Source organism: Zalophus californianus, chromosome 8, assembly GCF_009762305.2.
Source record: "Zalophus californianus isolate mZalCal1 chromosome 8, mZalCal1.pri.v2, whole genome shotgun sequence".
NCBI lineage: Eukaryota > Metazoa > Chordata > Mammalia > Carnivora > Otariidae > Zalophus > Zalophus californianus.
Window position 1 is genome coordinate 9,171,028 of NC_045602.1, and position 24,787 is coordinate 9,195,814.

The 24,787-nt window shown below is 50.0% G+C and overlaps 1 protein-coding gene and 1 long non-coding RNA gene across 5 annotated transcripts in view; both read left to right on the forward strand.

The window, feature by feature from the left end:
• Positions 1 to 24,787, forward strand: part of LPIN1 (lipin 1) — a 94,964-nt gene that overhangs the window by 22,523 nt on the left and 47,654 nt on the right. For 2 of the 3 annotated variants that reach the window (XM_027621194.2, XM_027621196.2), the window contains exons 2-3: positions 21,328 to 21,528; positions 22,424 to 22,519. In XM_027621194.2, coding sequence (XP_027476995.2) covers positions 21,337 to 21,528; positions 22,424 to 22,519 — 288 coding nt within the window. In that variant the 5' untranslated portion in view covers positions 21,328 to 21,336. Of the gene's footprint in view, positions 1 to 2,948; positions 3,037 to 21,327; positions 21,529 to 22,423; positions 22,520 to 24,787 lie in introns of those variants that run through there. The other variant, XM_027621195.2, reaches the window with a different exon arrangement.
• Positions 15,557 to 19,062, forward strand: LOC113937230. 2 transcript variants are annotated; one of them, XR_003524554.1, is made up of 4 exons: positions 15,557 to 15,840; positions 16,065 to 16,130; positions 16,234 to 16,340; positions 18,849 to 19,062. It is a non-coding gene; the product is annotated as an uncharacterized LOC113937230 (long non-coding RNA). The 2 variants fall into 2 exon arrangements; XR_003524553.1 differs by having other exon boundaries at positions 15,557 to 16,130.

Below are 24,787 nucleotides of genomic sequence, written 5' to 3' on the forward strand. Positions count from 1 at the left end.
GATCAAGAGATCAAGTGCAGCCCTCTGGGGGAAAATTCACTGTTCTTTCTTTAGTGTCCTTCCTGCCCCGGGGCATTTACAGAGCTAACGGTGGATGCCACTCCTTAGAGCCATCAGGAGACCAGTCATCCGTACACCTACTGACAATGCGCGCTGAGGTCCCGTGAAGAGGGGCGTTCACCTCTCCTGTCCCCCCTCCCCTCTGCAGAGCCCTTTCCATTGTGTGGGTAATACATCTGGAAAAGTTCAGAGTTCCCAGGATAAATCAGTTATTATCCCTGGCTAAACAGGGGTAGTTTTCCAGCTAGAATAGGGCTGCTTTTACCACTCTCCTCACTTTTTATGCACAGAAAAGCTGCTGCAGCTGGGGAGTTGTCATTGTTTGCTACTCTCTGGGTGTCCCTCCTGGGGGGGCATTGCTCAGCAGCCTGCTGTGTCCTGATGCTGAGTGAACCTGGTGGTCTCTCTGGATCACAGTGGGGCTAAACACTGAATACCTACCTCCTTCTGGGAGTCGCCACTCCCTAATATATGGGGTTTTTAGAATTAAAAAATCTTTCAAGCCAGCCACTGTGCCATGAATTTTACACGATGGACTTTTCCATTCTCAAAGTGGATCTGCCTCCCATTTTCCAGACTGTGAAACTGAGTCTTTAGAATCAAGGATGTGTGTGCTGCTTTGCCCTGGCTTCACTCAGCCCTTCCTTCCTCCTCCTGCTGGAGACTGGAGCAAGTTTACTCATCTCTGTGGTTCCTTCTTATCTTCCGAGTTGGGCTGAAGGCGGCAGGTGCAGGGATTGGCCAAGGGGATCACCTCAGCTCTTCCTGGCTGAGTCACAGCCGGGTCACCAGCCCAGTAGCTGACAACACAGAAAGGGCCCTCCCAGGGGGACTCCAGACAGGGCAGGATCAGAAAGTGAAATGTAATCTAGTGCATGTTCTCTCCTGGAGGCTTGTCTGAAAAAATTTCCCCCTTCAGCATCTGGCTCTGTTTAGATATTGTGGCAGTAATAGCAGGAGAAGTGCCTCTCCCGAAGTAGCAGGCTAAGCTTGGCATCCATCAGACTTCGCTGGGGGTGCCCCGGGGTGAACCTCAACCCCACTCTGCCCCACGTTCATCATCTGTAGAATGAGTGTTTTGGACTGGATTTTCTTATGTGTTTAGACCTCTAGTCTCCAAAGTTTAATAATTCAAGATCTATTTTAAGCAGAGTCTTCACTTAAGTGGCCTGAAGTTGGACTTTCCCTCCAGAAAGCTTTTCCATTAGGGTAGCCTTGCTTCTTGACTCCGAGGCCAAATACTCCCTAGGAGAGTGGGGAGCATCAGAATGCTTCCTGCTGGGGCCCTGCAATTTGCCGGCAGCAGTGGTAACCTCTCCCCTTCGGTCTCGGAGACACATCCCTGTGGAGGAATCTCACCTGTTAACAATGATCTACCTTGTAGCCCCTCCTCCCAAATGCCGATGGGAAGGGGTCACCTGCTTTCCTGGGGACAGGCTGCCTGGATGGGAGTCACCCCAAGACCAGCTTGAACGCATCCACCGATGGCCAGCTGGAAGGAGACACTTCACCTGGGCAGATGACCCCCATCTTCTGTCTAGAGCCAGCCCAACTTCTCTAAAGATGCTTTCCCGACATCTCCTCTGGGATGGCCGAAAAGCATCTCAAACTTAGCGTGGCCAGAACTGCACTCCTGAGTTTCCTTCCAGGCCTGCTTCTTCTTCCTTCCGGATCTCAGTAAACAGCACCATTATCCCTCAGTTGTTCAAGCTCCACATGGGGATTTAACCCTGGATTCGCCACAGCCACCCCACCCATACATCCACCAATCCACGGGTTTACTTACCTCCAAAATGTATTCGAAACCTTTCCACTTCTCACAACCGCCTCACCCCTCCCACCAGTCTGAGCCATATCATCTCCTCTGGTTTCCTGTAGTAATGTGTGTGCACTTCCAGTCTGGCCCCCTACACTCCATTTTCCACATAATAGAGAAGTAGTATAATTCTCAGGCTTAAAACCCTTCTTGGAATATCTAAACTTCTTAGTTGGCCTACAAGATCCCAAAGATTTGGTCCCTGCTACCCTCCCAGCTACCTCATGGCTCCAGCCATTCACAGAGGGCTGCCTCAGGACCTTTACACATGCTTTTTCTGCTCTCTAGAAAGCTCTGCCCCCAAATCTTTGTAGGACTCTGGTGTTTCTTGTCATTTAGGATTTCTATTCAAACATGACCGCCTGTGATCATCTGATCTACATCAGGTAGCCACAGATTATTTTCTTCATTATTCGTCCATTGCCTGTCTCCTTGCTGGAAATGGAAGCTCCGAAGGAGCAGGGGCCCGTCTCTTGTTCTTAGTGTCTGGAACAGAGCCTGACAAGTATTTGCTTAATGAGTGGATGAAGCAGGAGTGCTTGGTCATTTGAATAAAGGATGAAGGTGAACCAATGTTGAAAAGATAAGTGTAAGTTGCAATTTGGTCAACAAGGTGGGCTGCCACGACATGGTTGTAGAAACTAAGACCCTGGGTCAGAAAGGTTATGGGACTTGCCTGGGTCCCACCGCTTTTGAAGAGTAGGGCCGAGATGGCAGCCCGCCAGGCCCTGGGGGGTTTCGGAGCGCCTTACCTGGCTGCCCTAAAGCTGATGTTGAAAGCCCCCTGAATTCGGAGGCTTCCGGGAACATGTCAGTCTAGCCTGGTGAATTAAATAAATGACTTTGGCTTTGGATAGGATAATCAGAAACGTGGCCTAAGATGCCGTGCCCAACAGGCGGTGGGCGGTGAAGAAAGGGCTAGCGGACTGATGCCTTCCTTCGAAGGAGGCTGGGCTGCCCGGGGCCAGGATGGGCCCGAGAACTGCAGAGCGGCTCGCGCCTCGCGCCTCGCGGGGGGCCCTCGCGCGGCCCCGCTCGCCCCGCCTCCGCCCCGCCCCCGCCCCGCCCCCCGCCGGCGGGGGCGGTCGGCAGTGACAGCGAGCGCGCGGCGGACAGAGAGTGTTTTCATACAAAGGCGGCCACGCGCGCGGCGCCGCACGGTGAGTAGACGCCTCCGCGCTGTCCGCCGAGCCCCGGGCCGAGCCGCCGCGGAGCCCTGGCCGCTATCAGGGAGGGGCTGCAGCCTCGGCAAGGCCGGGCGGGGCGGGGCGGGGCCCCGAGAGCGGGGGGCGCGCGGCGGGGCCGGAGCGGGGCCGGGGGACGGGGCCGACGCGACGCGGGAGGACCGAGCTCGGTCTCCGCGGCCCTTTGGGGGAAAGTGCTTCGGGGAGGGCGGCGGAGAAGCAGGCCCGGGGCCCGGGCGGCGTCGCCAGCATCCCTCGGGCCTTCCCTTTCGGGGCGCACGCAGGGCTGACCTTGATCCGCCTGGCGGTCCCCGGGGAGGGGGTCTGCCGAGGGACCCCGGGACGGCGGGACCGGCTCCATCCAGCGGGGACGGGTGGGTTCGGGCTGTGCAGCGGGTAGTCCCTGTCCCTGCGGTGCGCCCGGAACTTTTATGAAAATGTTCCCCGGGGCTTAGGGTTCTTGCTCTGCAGCGGAGGAAACTGAGGCCCAGGGAGGCTGACCTACGTGACCAAGGTCACACAGCTGCTGGGCGGCAGGTTGACCAGGGTTGGAATCCGGTTCTCAGATTACCGTGTGGTTCCTTCTCTGCCAGGCCTCCGTGCATCTTTCCTGTGGCCCAGTGGGTGCTAGGCCTGGTTAGTTCCATCACATGCCCCTGCAAAGAATTTTATTTTGGGGAAGGCCAGGAAAATGTAGGATGCAAAGTAGTGGTTTGGAAATAACTCTAAGTGCCTTAGCGCTGCAGTGTAGGTAACTGGCGGCTAATTTATGTGGAGAGTAGTCGCTGGAGAAAGCAGATGTCAACCCCATGTTTGACCACCAAACCGGAAACTTGAACTAAAAAAACCTGGCAGATTAACTCAAGAGAGTTTATTAGCACCCAGTAGTCTCCCCAGGATAGTAGGAGTATTTTGGAAAAGATGAGAACTTGTAACAGTTTTTTTTAATCTGAGGAATGGCATGATTGTGAAATTTACTATTTATCTGTTTTTCTATAATTTGGGTCCTATGAATTAAAGTAAGCAATTGAGGAATGGGTAGTAATTGAGAAATAAACACACCCTCCACCCTACCCACCCCCCCAAAAATGTTGGAAGAACTGAGAGTTTGTTTTATGGTTCTGTATTTTGATAATTCTTCATATTTGTCAACATTTGTATTATTATCCAGCCTTTTTGTTTATGGATGTGTGTTTTGGAGCTTTTCTTCCTGTTTGTATGTCGTAGGGCTGTGTAGTGTTGTGGAGCTGGGCCTGGCCAGAGCCTTGAACCTGAACTTCGTGGGTCGTGCCAGAAACTCGAACCTGAATTTAGCTCTGCCTGAGCTTGCTGGAGGCCCTTGTGCGAGTGTGCTCCCCATTGCAGGTCTCATTTATCAAAATCTCATCACTCTAGAAAAGAACGTGCTGCAAGGCACAAACCTACCTGCTGAGTCCAGTTGCACAGGACAGAGCTTGAGGGTTCCAGGGAGGGCCTGAAGGATCTCTGCGTCCTGGGGGGACCTCAGGAATGGCTGGGGAGAGTTCTCCCTGGATGGGGTGAGGATGGCCGGGCTGGCCTGGGCTGGCCTGGCCTGGCCTGGCCTGGACAGAGGGAGGTCTGTGGGCCCAGCCCTTGTCTGGTGAGCTGCGCTCAGAGCCCTGGACCAGAGGGAAGGGGAGGGCAAGAGATGGAAAAATAGTTCAAAGAGGCCACCCTGGGCCTGCGGGGTGCTGAGTCTAGTGCTTTGTAGTTACACTGGGCCAAAGACTTAAATTCTCTGAGCCTTGGTTTCTTCATCTATGAAGTGTGGAGATAATCATACCTATTCAGGAGATCATTGTAAAAATTAACTGAGATATACAAGAGATATACAGGGTCAGTGACTCACTGTGGAGGCTCTTATCTTAGGGAGGAACACAGGGTACCAGTGAGGAGGGCTGTTTGTAGGGTTGAGACAGTTCTGACCGACACTGGCCCCTCCCCACGCTCCCCCCCTCCTATTGTGAGTTGGCCTCTCCTGGATCCTCTCTCTTCTGGGTTCAGGGTACACAAGACAAACTGATTTGGGCAAGCATTCGGATGGGTATGGATGAGGGTTGCCGGCAGCTTCTTGCAGGGGAGGGCTGGTGGACCAGGCGGTGGGCGGGGCGGGGGGGGGGCAGTCACACCAATTGGAGAAGCTTTTGGAGCATTTTTGAGAAACACCGAGAAGGCCGCAATCCATTGGGACACTGAGGCTAGTGCCTTGACCTGTTTGCACATCAGCTCCCTCAGTGTGACTGGGGGACGTCCGTATGAGTTCGGAGCTGTTGAGGTATACAGGAGGTCAGGATGGATCAATGGCGCACTGTCAGCACTGGGGCGAGCTCCCTGGGAAGGGGGACGTCACACTTTACGTTTTACTGAATTCTGGCTCGGTTTATTATGGGGTAAGCCCACTCACTTAAAATTGGAATGGCATTTGTGAAAAAAAGTCAGGCAAGGCCCCAACTTAATTCTTCATCTGTGGAAGACTCCAAGGGCCTATTGGCTGGCCATTTCTGAAATGGAAACTTTCTAAGCTGTGAGTGAGGGGCCTAATACCTGCTTTAGCACCTGGCAGCAGGTCCAGCTCAGGGGGACCCCAGGGCCCTGAAGGCACCCTCGGTGTCCTGATGTCATGCATCGTGCCCGCCTCCTTCCCCTGTCCTCCCCCTCCCCGCTCCCCACCTTTTATTCAACAAACTAGGACATAAGAAGTGAGCAGGGGTAGAGGCTGGGCTGGGCTGGGCTGGGCTGGGCTGGCAGCAGGCCGGAGTTCCAACTGGAGTGTGAGTGTCCTGAGGAAGAGGGCAGCTCTGCACAGAGCTCGGGGTCTAGGCATAGGTCCGTGTCTGTCTGACCCAGTGTAGTTTGTGACCTCCTGGTCATAAAGTCAGTTTAGTTGGCCCCCAGACATTTAAAAAAAGTGAAATAGAAGGGGAGATATCAGATATTGCTTTGTCAAACTTGTTTTAGCCTGTGATATGTGTGTGTGTGAGTGTGTGTGTGCGTGAGTGTGTGTGTGCGTGTGTGTGTGTGTGTGTCTGTGTGTGATCACGTGCTCCAGTGGAGGGAAGGAGGGTTGGTGAGTGAGGAAGAGTGCATGGGTGTGTGGGGAGGGGGACCGCGCAACCACAGGCTCTGGCTTCCTCCTGGCCCACGGCAGCCACTGCCTGCTGGGGACTGGCTCAGGGTGGCTGGGCCATGTCCACTGCCCAGCTGAGAGGTCGGGAGGAAGTGAATGGATGGGGCTCAGGCTGGAGAGGAGCAGGGAGCTTTTCAGCCTGGTGATCATGGCCACATCTTTTAACCCCTTGACCAAGTTGTGTGATTCCTCCAACAACTTAGAATTTTTTGCTGGTACCGAATGCTGGGGCTTTCCAGAAAAAAGCTACAGGCTGTTAGAACAGTCATGGCTCTGTATCAGCTGTCTGTTTGCTCCTTAGTGTGATGTCCTCTGCATCGCTCACGAAGCTGACTACAGACCCTGTGATCGAGACACACCTGTTTGCTGGCCGCTTCTGGGACACTGTGAGCACACTGACCCTGTGTGCCTTGTTCCCAGAGGTCCCTCTATCTCCTTAGATATGTGTACTTTCTCTTTTTGGCAAAATCTTTCTCTGCATTCACGGGTCTCACTAGGCGTACCCTTTGGTTTACAAGAGACAAGATACAAGCAACAGAGGTCAGGGGATAACAGGGCGCAGCTGCCTCAACAAGACGTTCTCCTTGGCAACTGCTTCTGCAAAAGAATTCCCTGCTGGTGAATTCTGCATAATTGCAGAATGCTGCCCAATCTCACGGTTGCTTTTGGGCTCAGATTTTTGAACAGATGTACTATTACGCTATGGTAATAGAAACATACCCTTCTACTATTTCTGTATTAATTTTAACCTATGAGATTCCTTGCCCCTCTCTTTTTGGGAGGGTGCAATTTAAATAGTTAAGGCAAGAGCCTTCATTTGGAGTCCAGGAGCCATTTGTGACCACAGGATTAGCACGTGGCTTGCATTTGGTGCCTGTACTTTGGAAAGTACTTTACATACGCCACTAATCCTCTGAGGCGGACAGTGTTCATCCTGTTTTACAGATATGAAACTGAGGCTCAGGTTAATAATTGGCTCGTGGTCACAGGTTGGTGGGTGGCAGAGCGGGGATCTGAACGTCAACCACCTGCCTCCAGGAGAGTCTTCATTCTTATCCCCTGAGCTGTAGGCAACACTCTTGAACACCAGGTGATAGTTAACCCTTCATGAACTGCTGGAGTGGAGTGGGTGGGGGGTCATACAGAAGTGGAAGGACATTCTTTTTGACCAAGACACAAACATGGACAGAGAGCACCTGCAGGTTTGTAGAGAGAGGATGCAAACCTTGCGCTCGTTTAGTGAGTTAAATAGTTAAGAGCTAGAGGATCGGGGTCTAAACCTGGAGTGGTTTGGCCTGGCACATTGGCCGCCCTCTAGTGTAGATATCTCCATCCCGTACTGTCCAGGCCTTTTGTGCTCCTTGGCGGGGACCCGAGAACACTCATCACATGGGATTATAAGATCCAAGCGTTGCAAAATCCCAGTGCTGGAGGAGCCGAGTGGTCACCCTCTGACCTTTCTGACCAAAGCAGGAACCCCCTGTCACCCCATCTTGTTCCAGCAGTTCCACTGACCGGAGACCCCAACACTGAGGGGCCAGAGTTTTCCATCCCTCACCCAGTTCTCTGAGGTCTCTAAAAGTTACTGTTCAAGTAATACATATGCACGTAAAAATCAAAAGCCAGAACCAGCACTGTGGACATATTAATGGTGAAAGCGAAGGTCTGGTTTCCCAGACCTGGTCCCCAGGGCTCAGCCTGGGGACCTTGTTTGGTATGTAAATCAGTCCCGATTTTTTTTTTTTTTTGTGCATCTCAATATGTGTAAATGTAATTCTTAAAAAAATGGATTCATTTTATCAATATTTTTGTACCCTTTCACTCAATATACCTTTGTGGATTTAGTATTTGTGGGACTACCTCTTCCTGTTTCTTTTTTTTAAGCAGGCCTATGATATTCTGTTACATTGTTTACTTAACCAGAGTCCTACAGATATTTAAATTGTTTCTAATTTTCCCTATTACAGTCAATGCACAATTAGGGTTTTGTACATGGATCTTACAGCAGTAGGATTGCTGGGGAATTACATGCCAGAAATGAATGTGCCCCAGTGCTCACCTTGTTTATTACCCACCAGCAGTGGGTGATGACTTGGTTTCCCCAGCTGTCACCAACTCTGCGGTTTTTACGAGATGCTCTGAGTCTAGACCATCTGAGAGGCCGCCTTTGCGTATCTTAAACTATGAATGCGGTTGAGTATCTTCTCATGTATCACTGACCGAATGGACTTCTCTCTCTCTGACCTCTCCCTGTATTTTGCCCATTTCTCCTATTGGGTTAGTGTGAGGCCATCTTAAACGGACTTTAATCTTGTAGAGATGGGTGGTGGTAGCAAAAACCGCAGGGTCATGAACACTGTGGCCAGGGTTTTGAATTTTGGCAGAACTTCCAAGAAAGCAGAGGTTCTTGGCAAGTTGTGAAGTCCAGAGAAAGCATCTGTCGATTTTGGGTGAAAAGCCGATTTTTCTGATGTAATCACTAGGCAAGAAGTTATGAGACCTCCCTTCCCTCATCTTGACAATGCGTTCACTGTGCTACGCTTCTGGAACCACACAAGATTGCTCTCGTGCATCTGCCCTGTGCCGGGAATTGTACAGATTAGCTCCAGCGTGGGGCACTCCTGCCCCTGGTTGGGGGGGGGGCGCTTGAAGGAGGAGAAGAGTCCCCAGGCCTTTGCTCTTTGTCCTGCATAGTAGGCAACAGCCCCCTCCCCTGGGACACACACTCTCCACACCTCCCGTGCACCCTCCTCCCTGCAGGATCCTCCTGGAGCTGGCTCGCCCCTTCCCCTGGTCCTGAAGCTGAGCTATGATGAGGAGAACTCTGTATTCTCTGCCTGCTTAACTCAGGAAGGGCTTTGGTGGGGGAATGCTCAGCCCAGCTGGTTTTTTTGCTCCATCGCTTCTGCAGGAAGCATTAGTCTGACTTGCAAGCTTTCTAGAAGCGTCTTGGGCTTTTCTAGTGAATTTTCTTATTTTGGAGGGGAGTATTTCCTGGAGCATGCTGGCCTGCCAGCGAAGTCCCTGATTCCCCAAGAGTATTGACAAGCACAGAACTTTACTCTTTTGTTTAAGAAGCTTGTCTTGGCACTGGGGGGAGGGACTGTGGAGCTTCTCACGGAAGCTGGTGGGCTTCCTCAGTCCAGAACCCTCAGGGAGGGAAGGAAGTGTCTCTCTGAGGCCCGGCTGGGGTGTGGACAGCGCGTTCCTAGCATGTTAGGGTGCAAGGGGCAGTCGCTTTGCTGTCCTCTGACGGCCTCAGGACAACGGGGAGAATGCAGAATGAGACCTCCTGGGCCTTCAAGGACCTGTGGGGAGAACCCCAGGGAGGCAGCCTTTATTGCGTTCTTGAGGAAGAACAGTCCTGACTAAGAGCCGAATGGCTTAAATACTCCTAGTGACAGGGTGCTCACTCCCCAAGGCAAATTCTTCAGTTTTTGGGAAAGTAATAAAGGGACCTCAATATTGAGTCATTGAGAGGCACCTGGGTGGCTCAGTCGTTAAGCGTCTGCCTTCGGCTCAGGTCATGATCCCAGGGTCCTGGGATGGAGCCCCGCATCGGGCTCCTTGCTCGGCGGGAAGCCTGCTTCTCCCTCTCCCACTCCCCCTGCTTGTGTTCCCTCTCTCGCTGTCTCTCTCTCTGTCAAAAAATAAATAAAATCTTTTAAAAAAATTCAGTCGTTGATAACTGAGCCAATTAAGATAGAAGACTTCCTGCTTCTCAAGGACGGGAACGAACTTTCCCTGGGGCCATACCCACAGCCAGGTGCGAGGTGAGCATCTGTGAAATCTTTGCTGCCTGAAAGGAGGAATGATCTGGGCAGGAAGGGGGGCCGCGGTATTGGTCTCTCACTCACCTGTCCTCAGAGACAACTTTCAGATATTTACTGTAGATCAGGATAAAAAGAGGAGGAGGAGATTTTATCCCTGAGTATTCAGACTTTACCAGCAAAATCTCTGCCCTTTTTCTTCAACTGCGAAGGAATGAGCCCCATTCAGGGCTCCTGCTTTACCTGTGGGCGCGGCTGGCCTGCCACTCTGGGACCGACCGGCGCACACAGGCCTATCTCCGGAGCAAGCCGACCCATTTCCAAGCCAGACGCTCACTTAGGAAAAAGAAATAAATCGATTCAGATGTACCTCTTGGATCATCTTGGCCTCATTGGAGAAGTGAAGATATTGGCACTTGCTGTACATTACACTTCCCTGCATATGGAATATGAAGTCTGTGTGTGCTTCCCTATACATAGATAGGACCGTCAAGTCATACAGGAGGGTTGTAGGATTGTCACAATGCTGGATACAGACTTACCCTGGATTCCAATGCTGTTCTGTCCCTTCCTTGCCCTGGGACCCTGAGCAAGTTACATCAACTCTAAAGCTCCATTTCCTTCTCTGCAAGATGGGGAAAATTCTATCCTTTGCATCATTATGGTAAACAAGTAGTTTAAACTCTATTATTGTCACACCCCCCCCCCCCCCCGGGGCAGTCCCAACCTCGGTGGTGGGTGAGAATGGGCAGTGGTTTGTGTCACACGGGTTTGCTGCTGTATCATCTTTGCCTGGTGTTGCTGGAAAACTCTGGATGTTTAGAAGCCTCTCAGATGTGCTCCTTTAACCAAAGCAGGTGGCGGGCTGGGACCTGACAGTTAAATTGGTCAGTGTCTGTTGGCCCTTGAGATCAGCTTGTTGTGTATCCAGGTGTGTCCCTGCTACTGATAACAGGAACATGAAGCGGGAGGCCTCACCCCGGGCTGATGTGGGGTTGGTTTTCCAGTCGAGGAGCTCCCTGGATGTACCATAAACCTGGATTCCACAGGTGTTCCCTAAGCACCTGCCGTGAGGGTAGCAGGGGCAGAATGCATGTGTGTGCAGGCACTGGATGAGAGGCAGGCTGGTCTCAGGAAATGATGAATCATTCTGAGGATGAACGTGCCAGAAAAGTCTCTTGACATAAAGGAGGCTGTTTTGACTTTTTAGTCCTTGAGGTTTTGGTTTACCTCCCAGGGGACCGTGAGGTGGACTAGTGAAGAGGGTGTGAGTACTTGTGAAAATACCACATTGAGAGCCAGCGACCAAGTCTGATTGGTCTAGTCACTTACTCAGGGAGGTAGGGACACCGGTAACATTTGCCCCCAGCTTTCCAAGGGCAGAGACCTTTTCTAGGGCATCATTTTGTGTCACGCTCACGATGACAGCTGGTTAGGTCCCGTCAGAGACATGGTGTTCATACCTCGCTCCCATGCACAGAGCTTGCAAATTTTGGCCATCTGACCCCAAGTTTTGTACGGTTTCTGTTTTTCAGCCTCTTATCCTTTGTGTTTCATGGCCGGCTTTTTTGGCAAGAAAAGCCTTACGAGCCTGTTATTAAACTGTGTCTGCAGCGAATTTCGTTTGGGGCATTGTCTTCATGAGCTTTACGTTCCTGGGAGAGAATGACTGCCATTCTTAATTTCTTCTAGGTTTTAAATCGTAGCACTGGCCCCCTCGTTCTCGGAGTTGCTGCGCTGCTTCTGGGGTGGTGGGTCTGTACCTTGCGGTCTGCACATCTGGACTGTTTTTGTGATGGGACAAAAAAACCCCCAAACAAACCCCTTCCCCCTTGCAACCCTTGGTTTCTTGCTTGGGATGAAGGCTTGATGTCATGATGTTGCTAAGGCCATGTCACAGAATCGTGAACTTAACAGCACCACCGAGTTCTTGAAGTCCCTCCACAACCTTTTTTGCCAGAGGGTAGTTTAGACTCTTTGATGAGACCACCACTGATGGCGAGCTCACTCCCTCTAATGAGTCAGCTCTCCGTAGAAGCTTGGTCTCCTAGACTGTGCTTTCCCTGCCGGCTCCGGAAGGTCCTCTCTGTAATTCTGACTCTAACTGCAATCTGTGACCATCTCTACAGCACTGGATATCCTGTCCACATGGGCTGGACATTATTTGACATTTGGATCTAAACGATGCCATCGGTTTTGCTAAAGCCACACGGCTGACTTTCTTTGACTGGGCGTCACCCATTTATACCAGTTTCATGCACCGACTGGGGGGAGGCAGCACTATGCAGAGAACAGGGGAGTCTCGGGGTTCAGCCTGGGCTCCTGCCCTCAAGTCTGCTACTGGTCGCGCCACCCTGAACATCACGAAAACCTGGCACCCTGGGGTCCTAATCAGAGAGGGGGCAGTGAAGTTGGTTTCGAGTGCTGCACAGGGTTGCTTAGATTTTTAGCACATGAGCTCAGAGCTCGCTCACGTGAAGGTTTTCTGTGCCTTGTGAAGTGCTGTACAAATGTAGCGTGGAGGTTTGCATGGCCCCTTTCCTGGGATTCACTTAGTGATATGTCAAGGGTTTGGAGCATAAACGTGGGCGCTGGTCTGATGACTTCAAGAGCGTTCCTCTCCAGAGTTGGTGGTGGACACGCGCTGTGGTGCTCCAAGCCCACTGGAGTCTTTCCCATCACCATCATTTTGTCCTCCTCGCCTCCAGCCATTACCCTGGGGTTCCCGGCCATGGTGTCAGGGACGAGGCCTGCTCAGCCAGGCCGCACCTGCAGCTCCACCGAGAGCCTCATGAAAATAAGGTTCGGCCTTGGGGCTGTGATGAGGGACAAAAAGTTTATCTTGTATATGCAGTAGGTTTGTGTCCTCAGAGAGCCTGGAATTCCGTTTCATTTTGGATGTCCTTTCGAAGAGGAATCAGAGGTTAGCGTCTGCTTACACTCAAGTGTCATTAGGTGGTTTTTCCTAGCTTGCTCTCGGTTCCTCATTTCTCTTTGCATGATGGCTTGCCAAGCCATTGCTCATTAAAACGCACCTGTGTGGCCCCGACAGCCCAGAGGACCTGGCTGTGTCCTGGGGAAGTGAAGCTGCCTCTACACCACACACTCGGTCCTCCCACCGCCCACTGCTCCATCCCGGCTCCTGCAGTGGTCCCCAGAGGTCCTGTCTCTGAGCTCCAGTCCCTGACTCGTGGCATACATTTGGAACGTACGACGGAGGCAGCTTTGACCCTGCATCCCCTGTTCCCATGGTACCAATGGAAAGGTGTTCCAAACCAATAAAGCACTTTCACTTTTGGAAGACCATCACCCATATAGATTTAATTCAAATAAATCATCCCAGAGGTACCTAGTTTCATGGACGGAAAAAAATAAAATAAAATAAAATTCGGCTCCTGGCAGATACTGAAGAATGTCGTCCAGTACAGCCTGAGGAGTCAAGAAACGTGGCCATGTATGACTTCAAACATTTCCTGGGCCCCTGGGATGGGCCAGGCACATCGTGGGGGACTGGGCGCCCAGAGATGAGCCAGCCTCCTCCCGGTCCTCCGGTGGAACAGACCAGCTTGGCCAATGGGGACTGTCCCGCCACCTGACAAAATGGCGGCTCACATTCATCCACTGCCCTGGATGGGAAGTCAGGTCTTTCACTGAGCTGGAGGGCTGAGGAGGAGGTTTAGTTCCCAAAACCATGAGTTGTTTTGGGCGTGTTTATGGACACGGTGTCCGGGACAGCCAGGTAAGGACCTGGAGGAGGCGGTGTGAAGTGCAGTTTAAGGAGGGATTGTGGAACTCCTGCGGGACACTCGGTTCTTAAAGGGAAGGGCATAGAAAGAGGTAGAGGTGAGATGTAAGGTGGTGCTTCTGAGGGTTGTATTCACTGAGGCAGCTTTGCATTCATTTTGACCTTGGCCAAGGCGGGAGTCCTGACCTTCAGCCTTCTCCGAGAAGGGGAGAAGAGAAGCACATGTTTAGGGGTTGCCTACCAAATTTCAATTCCCAGGAGCAAACCCACAAAATTAAGGTGGAGAGACTGTTATTTCCAAGATAACGTGCCTTTGATAACATTCTGGTTGAAAGAATTGGAAAGGGAATTAAAATCACTTTTATCCACTTGCATATCCAATGAGTAGAACAAGCAATTTCAGAATCGACAGGTAAGAGCCTTAGCCTAAAGTAATTCGAGTCCTCATATTTAATAGTTGATGCAATTCACGTTGAACACACTTTATTATTAAGGTTGTAAGCAGAATCCCAGGTGGACATATACTTTTGGATTTTTATGTTCCTCAGTGTTTTATCTGTCTATCTCTAATATAAGTACTGTAGTAGTTTCTAACTCAGGGAAGACTATCTGAAAAGATGGTATTCCCATGAGATGTAATAGCCTCAGAAAATTAGCCTAAGAAATCTTCTGGAAAGCTAGAAGATACCATGTTAAAAGACGCCACATATAATTATATATTAATAATAATATTATTAATTATAATAGAAATACATTATATTAATATTATATATTAGTTAATATAATTATATATCACACTATGTATTATATTACATTATATATTATATAACACATTATATAATAAATTTATCTATGATATATAATTATAACCATATAATTATATAATATTTAAGGATATTTAATGAATAGTAATAATATTCGATATTAAATGTATAATACATATAATATAATATATAATACAATATATAATTAATATTATATAAGAATATAATGACACGATTAATTATATAATATATAATTATAATAATTATAATATATAAAAATAATTATAATAAAACATGTCAATTATATATATACATTTTTTAACATGTTTCTTAACCTCGGAATTGCTCTGAAAATCCACAGCATAGTTTATTTTATTTATTTATTTATTTATTTTTATTTTTTTAAAGGTTTTATTTATTTATTTAATTGACAGAGAGAGAGAGAGAGAGAGAGAGCGAGAGAGGGAACACAAGCAGGGGGAGGGTCAGAGGGAGAAGCAGGCTTCCTGCTGAGCAGGGAACCCGATGCGGGGCTCGATCCCAGGACCCTGAGATCATGACCTGAGCCGAAGGCAGCCGCTTAAACAACTGAGCCACCCAGGCGCCCCTCCACAGCATAGTTTAAAGAGCCCTCATTTGGCCAGATAGAGGGTGTTTATGAGGGTTGGCTTATCTCTCCTTAAAAAACTTCTGAAATAGGTTGCCGAATCCTGTTTCATGTGATAAATGAAGCCCTGTCAGGGGAAGCAGCCATTTTCTGCCCAATGTTGAGATTGAAATCAACAGATTTAAAAGTAATTTGGTATGGCGTGAATGCAGAGCCTGGACCTCAGAGCTATTTAACTGGATACGGAAGCATTTTGTTTTGTTCTTTACAGGTCATACTTTGGTTACTCTGCAGGTAATTAAGATGCTTTCTTCTTCACAAGACTGCCCTTACTGCCGGATCCTGTGTCGTGGTGAGCACCAGGAGACCAGGGCAGTCATGAGAGTAATGGGCAGGTGCAGGGAGGTGCGTGCATCTCCGGCTGGCTTGTCTGGCTTCTTATCTTTAGGTAAATCCTATTAGCTTCTTCCTTGAGCCGTTTCCTTCCAACGGAACTGAGCAAGTGAAGTTGGGAGCTGGTGTCCAGCTGGTCTAGTCCTGTATTCTTCCAGTATTTGCCCAGCACTTCTTTAGAAAACATCCTGGAAGAGCAGAGATGAAGAAGAGCCATGCTTGCCCCCCAACTTGCCTGCGCCCCTCAGCCAAGCAGGTGCCGGGGCTGAACTGGGCACCCCCCTCCCCGGAAAGCCTGTCCCAGGCCTCCTGGGCCCAAGCAAACAGTAGTCGCCTCCCTGAAATGAGTTCCGGTTGGTACAGCATTCTCCCTCACCCCTTTAAAATGGTGGTAAAGCACACGTAACATAAATGGTTACTGTCTTAATCATTTTAAGTGTACAGTTCAGTACACATCGTGTAAGCACATTCACACTCTTGTGTCACCATCACCACCATCCGGCTCCAGCTTTGGTTTCTTCTCCTGAATGAAGCTCTAACCCATTAGACACTAACTGCGCTTCCTTCCTCCCTGCAGCCCCTGGTAATCTCGGTTCTGCTTCCGGTTTCCGGGGGTTTACATAGAAGGAGAAGCCTACATACGGTATTTGTCCTTTTGTGACTGGCTTATTTCACTTAGCATGATGTCCTCTGGGTTTATCCATGTTGTATATATAACGTATATCTGAATTTTCTTCCTTTTTAAGGCTGACTCATAGCCCATTGTGTGTATGTACCACAGTTTATTTATCTACTCATCTATCGATGGACACTTGGGTGGTTTCCACCTTTTGGCCATTGTCAGAATGCTTCTGTGAGTATGGGTGTGCAAATATCTCTTTGAGACCCTGCTTTCGGTTTTCTTGGGTATATATTTCGAAGTGGAATGGCTGGGTCATATGGTAATTCTGTTTTTAATTTTCAGAGGAACTGTGTTCTGTATTGTTCCATCCATAGTGCGGCACCATTTTGCATTCCTACCAACAGTGCACATGGGTTCCAATTTCTTCCCAGCCTTGCCAACCCTTGCTTCTTTTTTTTTTTTAATTTTTTATTGTTATGTTAATCACCATATATTACATCATTAGTTTTTGGTGCAGTGTTCCATGATTCATTGTTTGTTCATAACACCCAGTGCTCCATGCAGAACGTGCCCTCCTCAATACCCATCACCAGGTTAACCCATCCCCCTACCCCCCTCCCCTCTAGAACCCTCAGTTTGTTTTTCAGAGTCCATCATCTCTCATGGTTCGTCTCCCCCTCTGACATACTCCCCTTTTCTTCCTCTCCTGTTATCTTCTTCTTTTTCTTTTTTCTTAAAATATGTTGCGTTATTTGTTTCAGAAGTACAGATCTGTGATTCAACAGTCTTGCACAATTCACAGTGCTCACCATAGCACATACCCTCCCCAATGTCTATCACCCAGCCACCCCATCCCTCCCACCCCCGACCACTCCAGCAACCCTCAGTTTCTTTCCTGAGATTAAGAATTCCTCATATCAGTGAGGTCATGTGATACATGTCTTTCTCTGATTGACTTATTTCACTCAGCATAACACCCTCCAGTTCCATCCACGTCGTTGCAAATGGCAAGATCTCATTCCTTTTGATGGCTGCATAATATTCCATTGTGTATATATACCACATCTTCTTTATCCATTCATCTGTCGATGGGCATCTTGGCTCTTTCCACAGTTTGGCTATGGTGGACACTGCTGCTATAAACATCGGGGTGCACATACCCCTTCGGATCCCTACATTTGTATCTTTGGGGTAAATACCCAGTAGTGCAATTGCTGGATCGAACGGAAGCTCTAATTTCAACTGTTTGAGGAACCTCCATACTGTTTTCCAGAGTGGTTGCACCAGCTTGCATTCCCACCAACAGTGTAGGAGGGTTCCTCTTTCTCCACATCCCCGCCAACATCTGTCGTTCCCTGACTTGTTAATTTTAGCCATTCTGACGCCAACCCTTGCTTCTTCCTGTGCTTGAGAGAGTAGCCATCCAGGTGGTCTCCTTTGTAAAAAACATTCAGCGGTCAGTTAAAGCAGCCCCTGTCGGTGTTGAGAGTTCCCGGGAGCGTATTGCCAGGTGGGGCCATGACCCTGGTCATCATTTGTCCAGAATTATGGAACAGATGCCCTGCTTCCAAGAGGAGGCATTTTCAGATTTCCAAATAAGTTGTTCGATAGAGTGGGTAGCTAAAGATAATCAAAACAACTTTCGATTATTTGTGGTGGGAAAACTACACCAGGCCAATCCCGTGGCACGCACGGAGAGGGACAATCCCCGGACCGGGAATCGGAAAGTCAGAGTCCAGCTCCATCTCTGTGAGGTGGGGAGTGCTGCCCGTCACTTCCCATTTCTGGCCTTATTTCTTTGAAACGACGCTGTCGGACTAACAGCCCAGGGTCCTGCCACCTTCGAGATCTTCAGATTCTGCGCAATAACCTTGAATTTGTTCACCGACGGGAGGGATGCTTTATTGTGAGGACAAGAGAGGGGAGTGCCATTTCACTTGAATTACTAAAGATGCCCTTTCAGGCTTCATCTTGGGGCCGTCGGAGCTGGAATTGGGTCTTGCGGGTCATCCGGGCCGACATCCTCGTCTTACAGATGAGGGGCCGGGATGCAGACATGTGGTCACACCATCCAGTTACGAGCTTTCTCTTGGTTGCGACTACAAAGGTTGCCCGGCGGGTCCTCTGGGGCCGCGTGAGCAGCCTCAGAGGTGAGGGCATGGGTTCAGGCCTTGCTGCAGGAGACGGTTACCTGTCAGCGACCGGCGAGGCCCACAGCTGAGGGCCATGAAGTCGGGAGGGGGGCTATGGAACCAAAACAGAGGTGGCTTCGGGCCCAGGCCTGTGCCCTTGGGCATTTGCTTCATTGCACTTTTGCTTGTCCTTAGTTTGTTGGTCTGAAAGGCCTCGTACCCACAGCATTGTTGTGAATACCACTGGGGCACGAGGTCATGTGGAAGCAGTCGTACAAAAATGTTGTTCATACTGCTTGTGCTTAGCTGCAGGGTTAGAGGTTTACCCCTCTTGGGAAGCACCATATGTCCATATGTTAAAATCTACATCGAGCATTGGTGTGATGGTTTGTTTGTTTGTTTTTTTTTGCAAAATGATTCCCTATAAGAAGTATCAGGGTTCCTGGTGCCTGGCTGGCTCAGACCGTAGAGCCTGCCACGCTCGATCTTGGGGTCATGAGTTCAAGCCCCACGTTGGGCATAAAGCTTACTAACAAAAACCCCCAAAACAGAAAAAGGAGGTATCAGTGTTCCAAAGAATCTGTTTTTGCATTTTTCATCTCTTCAGGAACTGTCTCCTCTCCCGTTTTGCAAGAAGCTAATTAGCTTGCACGGCCACACAGACTTCGAAGTTGCGCGGTTTTCTGTTTTTGCGTCCATGTGACTTGTGTCAGCAGTGGGAGCCCGACCACCCGGTGTCCAACTCCATCTAAGGGTGGCTGGCCTGTGTGCATCTCTGCTTGTGTTCATGGAGGGTCTGCTCGTCGCTCGTCTGAGGGAGGTGGGCACTCAATCCACAGGGTGTCATTTAAAATTGTGAAATGAGCCACTGAGGGCTTTCTTGTGTTCTTTGTAGGTTTTGTCACTGCTTTTAGGGCTCTCGCCTCTTCTAACTTAGCCTCGACTCAGTGGTTCATGTTTGCCCACGGTGTGCAGGGCTTTTGACCAACCACCTGTAAACCTCAGTTTCCTTATTTCTAAAGTGGGGGCGCTAATATCACTTCTGCTTATGTTGCAGGGGTTGAGGTGAGGCTTATGAAAGGTAGTTTTTGGGGCACCTGGGTGGCTCAGTTGTTAAGCATCTGCCTTCGGCTCAGGTCAGGATCCCAGGGTCCTGGGACCGAGCCCTGCGTCGGGCTTCTTTCCGCTTCAGCGGAAAGCCTGCTTCTCCCTCCCCCACTCTCCCTGCTTGTGTTCCCTCTCTCACTGTGTCTCTCTCTGTCAAATAAATAAATAAAATCTTTAAAAAGAAAAAAAAAAGAAAGGTAGTTTTTGGTTTTTTCAACTTGCAAAGACAAGGCTTGATCCTTGGCCTCAAGGACAATCTGGCTTTGCTGAGTGACAGGAAAACCACACGACAAAATAGAGACACATCTGAGCGAGGAAGTTCACAGAACCAAACTGTGCAGACAGGTCAGGGACAGGTGTGTATATGCAAGGTGGTGGTTGCTGGGATCATTGTAAGGGACCCGAAGTGGGTGGGGTCAGCATGGTCCCTTGCGCCCCCATGTAGGGTAGGTAGTCGCTTTGAAGAATTGGGGCATGATGGTTGGGAGAGAGGGTGAGGTCTTGGGATCCAGCGATTGGAAGTCACAATGTGCGGACCTTTCATGCTTGGATGGTGGAAACTGAGGAGGCCAACAAAGTGTTAAGTGCACAGAGAGGAGAGGGGAGCAGCTGTGACTGGGCCAACGTGTGAGAGCAGCTAAGCTGGGGGCAGAAGGGCCCTGTGGGCTGGCAAGAAGGGAGCCCCAAGTGAGCTGCACCCTGAGGCAGGTGCCCCGAGTGAGGGCAGACACCTCTGAGGACAGGCACGTCCCAGGGCAGGGGGTGCCCAGGAGGAAGGCGGCAGGGTTGGCCCTTGTGGGCTGTGGGCCAGTCTGAGGTGTCCGAGTCCCATCTGGGCACATGACAGGGCCAGACCATGGAACCGGAGGGTGGGCTCTGCCGAGGTGGGCAGTCGGGCAGGTGAGGACGGGCACCAAGGCGGTTGTGGCAGCCAGAGCTGTGGAAAGAGGCCCAGAGCATGGCGCCAGCTCACTGAGGGTCCTCTGACCCCGAGCCTCTCTCCAACTGTCCCTCCACCTCCATTTCCTCGTTACTGCCTCCTTTCAGGCTGGCGTCTTAGAAACGTCTGGACCTCCCAGCGTGGCTCCAAGTCTCCATCCTTCCCTGCATCTTCTCTGTGGCAGGCAGAGCCCCTCCGGCCGGCCTCCTGAGCACCTGTCCCTGCTGGTGTCTGCCCTCCTTCCCGGCCTTCTCCGCCTCCCTCTGCTCTGGCCCCTCCTGTTGACTTAAAACACACGGAACAACACTGACATATATTTTAGTTCCCTGTGTTTACTTCTGTCTCCTTCATGAGGCTGTAAGTCCCTTCAGGGGATAGGGACTTTGTCTTTTTTATCTCCGTGTCGCCAGCACCAGGCTGGGTATAGAGTAGACGCCAGATGTTTGCTTGACCGGCCTTCAGTTGATTAGCCGGGCAGACCCACTGGAGCGGAGCCCGCGCTTCCCCTGTGGCTGCCGTGGGGCAGAATCCGATGAGGCAGACCGACACCAGGATGGAAATTATTCCAAATAAAAAGTCAACTTTTTTCCGTCTCGAGTAAAAAGAGTCATTTTTTTCCCCCAACTAATATTATTGAATGCCTACTTGATTTGGTGTGGTGGGGGCTAGATCCTAAGAGGTATAAAGTACAGTCTCTTTTCTCAAGAGTCTTAAGATGTAGCTGTAGAACCTGCAGATAACGACAGAGGCGGGCACAGCTGGCAAGGGCCATCAGGGTGCTGTGAGCAGGTGCCAGCGCCCCAGCGGGGAGGAGCCCTGCGCTCTCGGAGATGAGGCTTCCCGGGGTCGGCAGGGTGGAGGTTGGCGGGCTTGCTGACTGGGTGGGGGTAGATGGGCAGTGGGGGCGGGTGTCATGGAGCCCATTCCAGTGGAGCAGAATGCAGTCGAGCTAGTGTAATGATGACGAGCTCATCTGGACTGGCTCCAGATGGATGCCTTCTCTGAATTAACCGATCATGAGTCTGTCTCTGTTTTCTAGACTCAAACCATGAATTACGTGGGGCAGTTGGCGGGCCAGGTGTTTGTCACCGTGAAGGAACTCTACAAGGGGCTGAACCCTGCCACCCTGTCCGGATGTATTGATATCATCGTTGTCCGCCAGCCCAACGGGAGCCTGCAGTGCTCCCCTTTCCACGTGCGCTTTGGGAAGATGGGGGTCCTGCGTTCCCGAGAGAAAGTGGTAAGAGCATAGGACCCGGTGACCTGGCGGAGGGGCAGTTTCTCTCTTTAGAGAAGATCATCGTGTTTCTGTCTTTGAAGATTTTATTTATTTATTTGACAGAGAGAGACACAGCAAGAGAGGGAACACAAGCAGGGGGAGTGGGAGAGGGAGAAGCAGGCTTCCCACAGAGCAGGGAGCCCGATGCGGGGCTCGATCCCAGGACCCTGAGATCATGACCTCAGCCGAAGGCAGGCGCTTAACTGACTGAGCCACCCAGGTTCCCCTCGTGTTTCTGTCTTTAGACAGAGCTTTAGGCCTCCTTTAGGAGCTGAGGCTTCACACTGGAAAGGTCTGGTCACTGAATTGACAAGTACTCACTTGAAGTTAAATTATTCTGAAACATAGGGGCAAAAATCAACTACTTATTAAGCTCACGGGTTGTGTGAGTCAGAAATTCAGACCAAGTGCAGCAGGGCTAGTTTTTCTCTGCCCTCTGCCATCTGGAGCCTCAGCTGGAAGACCCACTCTAAAGAGGTGCTCACTTGCGCGGCCGGGGGCTCCTGGCTGGGCTCTCCACTGAGGCTGTTGGCCAGGACGCCTACACATGGCCTCTGCATGTGGCCTGGGTGGCCGCCCAACATGGCAGCCAGATACAGGGTGAGCCTCTCCAGAGGAAAGCCACGGAAGTTCATAGAGCCTCTCCTGCAGCGCTCTGCTGGCTGGGGCAATCACAAGCTTCCCCGGGCACGGGGTCGGGGGTGGGAGCAAGGAGACTCCATTTCTGATGGGTGGATTGATTGGGATGTGGAATTGTGAGATCATTTTGGGATATATGTGATTAGAGGATGCCTATGTAAAGACATAGCATCCCCCGTGAGGTTTCCTGTTTTAGTGAGGTGTGTTTTTCCTTCAGGTTGACATAGAAATCAACGGGGAATCTGTGGATTTGCACATGAAATTGGGAGATAATGGAGAAGCATTTTTTGTTCAAGAGACGGATAATGATCAGGTAAGGAAGGCTGTGGGCGGTGACTGTGACTTCCTAGTTTTGAATTTTGAGCAATGCTTATCTAGAGGGCCCAGCGGAGTGTGTGTCTCGGAGAAGTAACACTGGTGCTGGGTGGTGGAGACCACCGCAGCAGAGAGGTGTGGCTGTTGATCTGTACCAGGGATCTGTGAGCCCGACAGGGTGGGTGCGAGCTGTGTCCACACAAGACTCAGCAGTCCTGGCCTGCTTCCGCCGAATCACATCTGAGCTGTTGTCCGAAGCATACAGGTTATACTGGTGTGTCGAATCTCAGAGGGCTTAGTGTTCTAGTTTTTGTGCAGTGAGTGACCAAATCACTTTCATTTTTTTATTACTTAAACAATTTTTAACAGCTCTATAAAGATAATAGCTTGTGTACCATACAGTTTCTCTGTTTCAAGTATACAGTTCGGTGGTTTTCAGTCTTCTAAGGTATGTCGCCACAGTCAATTTTAGGACATTTTCATCCCCCCAAAAAGAAACCTGGTGCCCTGTAGCTTATCACTTACCTATCCCCAAGCCCCCACCCCGTCACCTTCCTGCACCCTCAGCGGCCACTCTTTTATTTTCTGTTTCTCTAGATTTCCCTGTTCTGAACTTTCACACAAATGTAGTCCTAAGTATGTTGTCATTTACACCTGGCTTCCTTCACTTCTCATAATGTTGTCAGGGCTCACCCATACCGTAGCCGGGCTCAGGATGTCATCCCTTTGTAGGGCTGAGTCATCGCCCGTGGTATCCGCAACCACATTTTTTAGCCTTTTGTGGGTTCGTGGACATTTGGGTTGTGTCTGCCTTTTGTAAGCCACTGGGAATAATGCCGCTGTGAGCATTCACTCTTTCCTTCTTTGAGAAAGCCACGTGGAAGGGATCCTGTGTTGTATTCCTCAAGAAAATCCACTTAGACTAGTTGCTTTATGGGAAGATAGCATGATTCAAAAGGAACAGCTCTAAATAGCTGCAGGCTCGAAAATGAACGTCCATAGTTTCAGTTTCAGAATAAAACTGTCCCAGGTTCTTCTTTTTGGTGTCCCCAAAGGTGTGACATAACAGGAGGACCAGCATGCTCATCCTGTGCCCCCATCTTCTGTAATTACCCCTTCTGTAGTTACTTCCCCATTTAAAGGGAAGGTTCTGAGAATCATTCATTCACGATTATTAATTCTTTCCATCTCAAATGGATACTTGCCTTTTAAATTTCTGCTGTCCCTTAGCTGTGGACAGATTTTACACTGTGGGAGTTGAAGAAGTGTTTTGGGTGAGGCCTCCATGGAAGCTGCAGGGTCTTGGGCCTGCTCCGCCGGCCTTAAGGGTGCCTGTGGGTGGGATGGGGCTTCGGAGTCCAGAGTATGTTCTGCCCCTTACAGATGCCCCTGGCTACCCCTGGAAGGCTGCTGGAAGTTGGGGAAGCCTGTGTCCCTCATCACCAGATTGTCCCAGGATGGAGTCCCCCTCCGTTTGTGGAGGTCTGTCCCTTCCCTATCCAGTCTGGACCCTCGTTTGCTCTTAACCCCGTGTCAGCACTGTAGGCTTTTCTTCTTCGTTTGACCCATTGAGCAGCTGGGCAAGATGACCCCTCACCACTCAGCCTGAGGCTTGGTCTTTCAGATGTTCATTGTATACCTGCAGCACCTTGGGTGTTCTCGAAACCACTGTAAAGGGTCAGCAGCGGGTTTCTGTTTCTCTCTTCTCCTTTGTATATATTCTTTACTTCTTGTTACCAAGTGGATCATAATACATAAGTCATTAATAAAATGATCATTAATAGTTTTTAAAAAACTGGTAAATCATTATTAAATAACTTAAATGAACAGGCCATGTATTTTTTCCTTTTTAGGAAGAGAGTCAGGATCTAATTATTAAACGGCCGTATACCTGGATGCCCTCTGGTATAGGCAGGCATTTGCGATGGAGGGCTGTCAGCTGTATTTTTGTTTTTAATTACTGTCATCTTAATTCAGTGCATATTAAAAAACGCATACACATTCTCTTTTACATGCAATCACATGCACGCACACACACATACACACACCCACACACCCCACCACACACACTCACCCTCCTCACACCTACCCACCCCCACACTGAAATGCAAATTGAGTCCAGTTCCCAGGTAATGTGATGACTCAAAGCTCATTTCCCTCTTTACTTTGGATAATTCAAACAAAGTTGACTTTGGGTGGCCTGAAATCACTCATGACCTCGCTTTGTTACAATTATGAAAATGCAGGATTCGGTACAAATGGCATT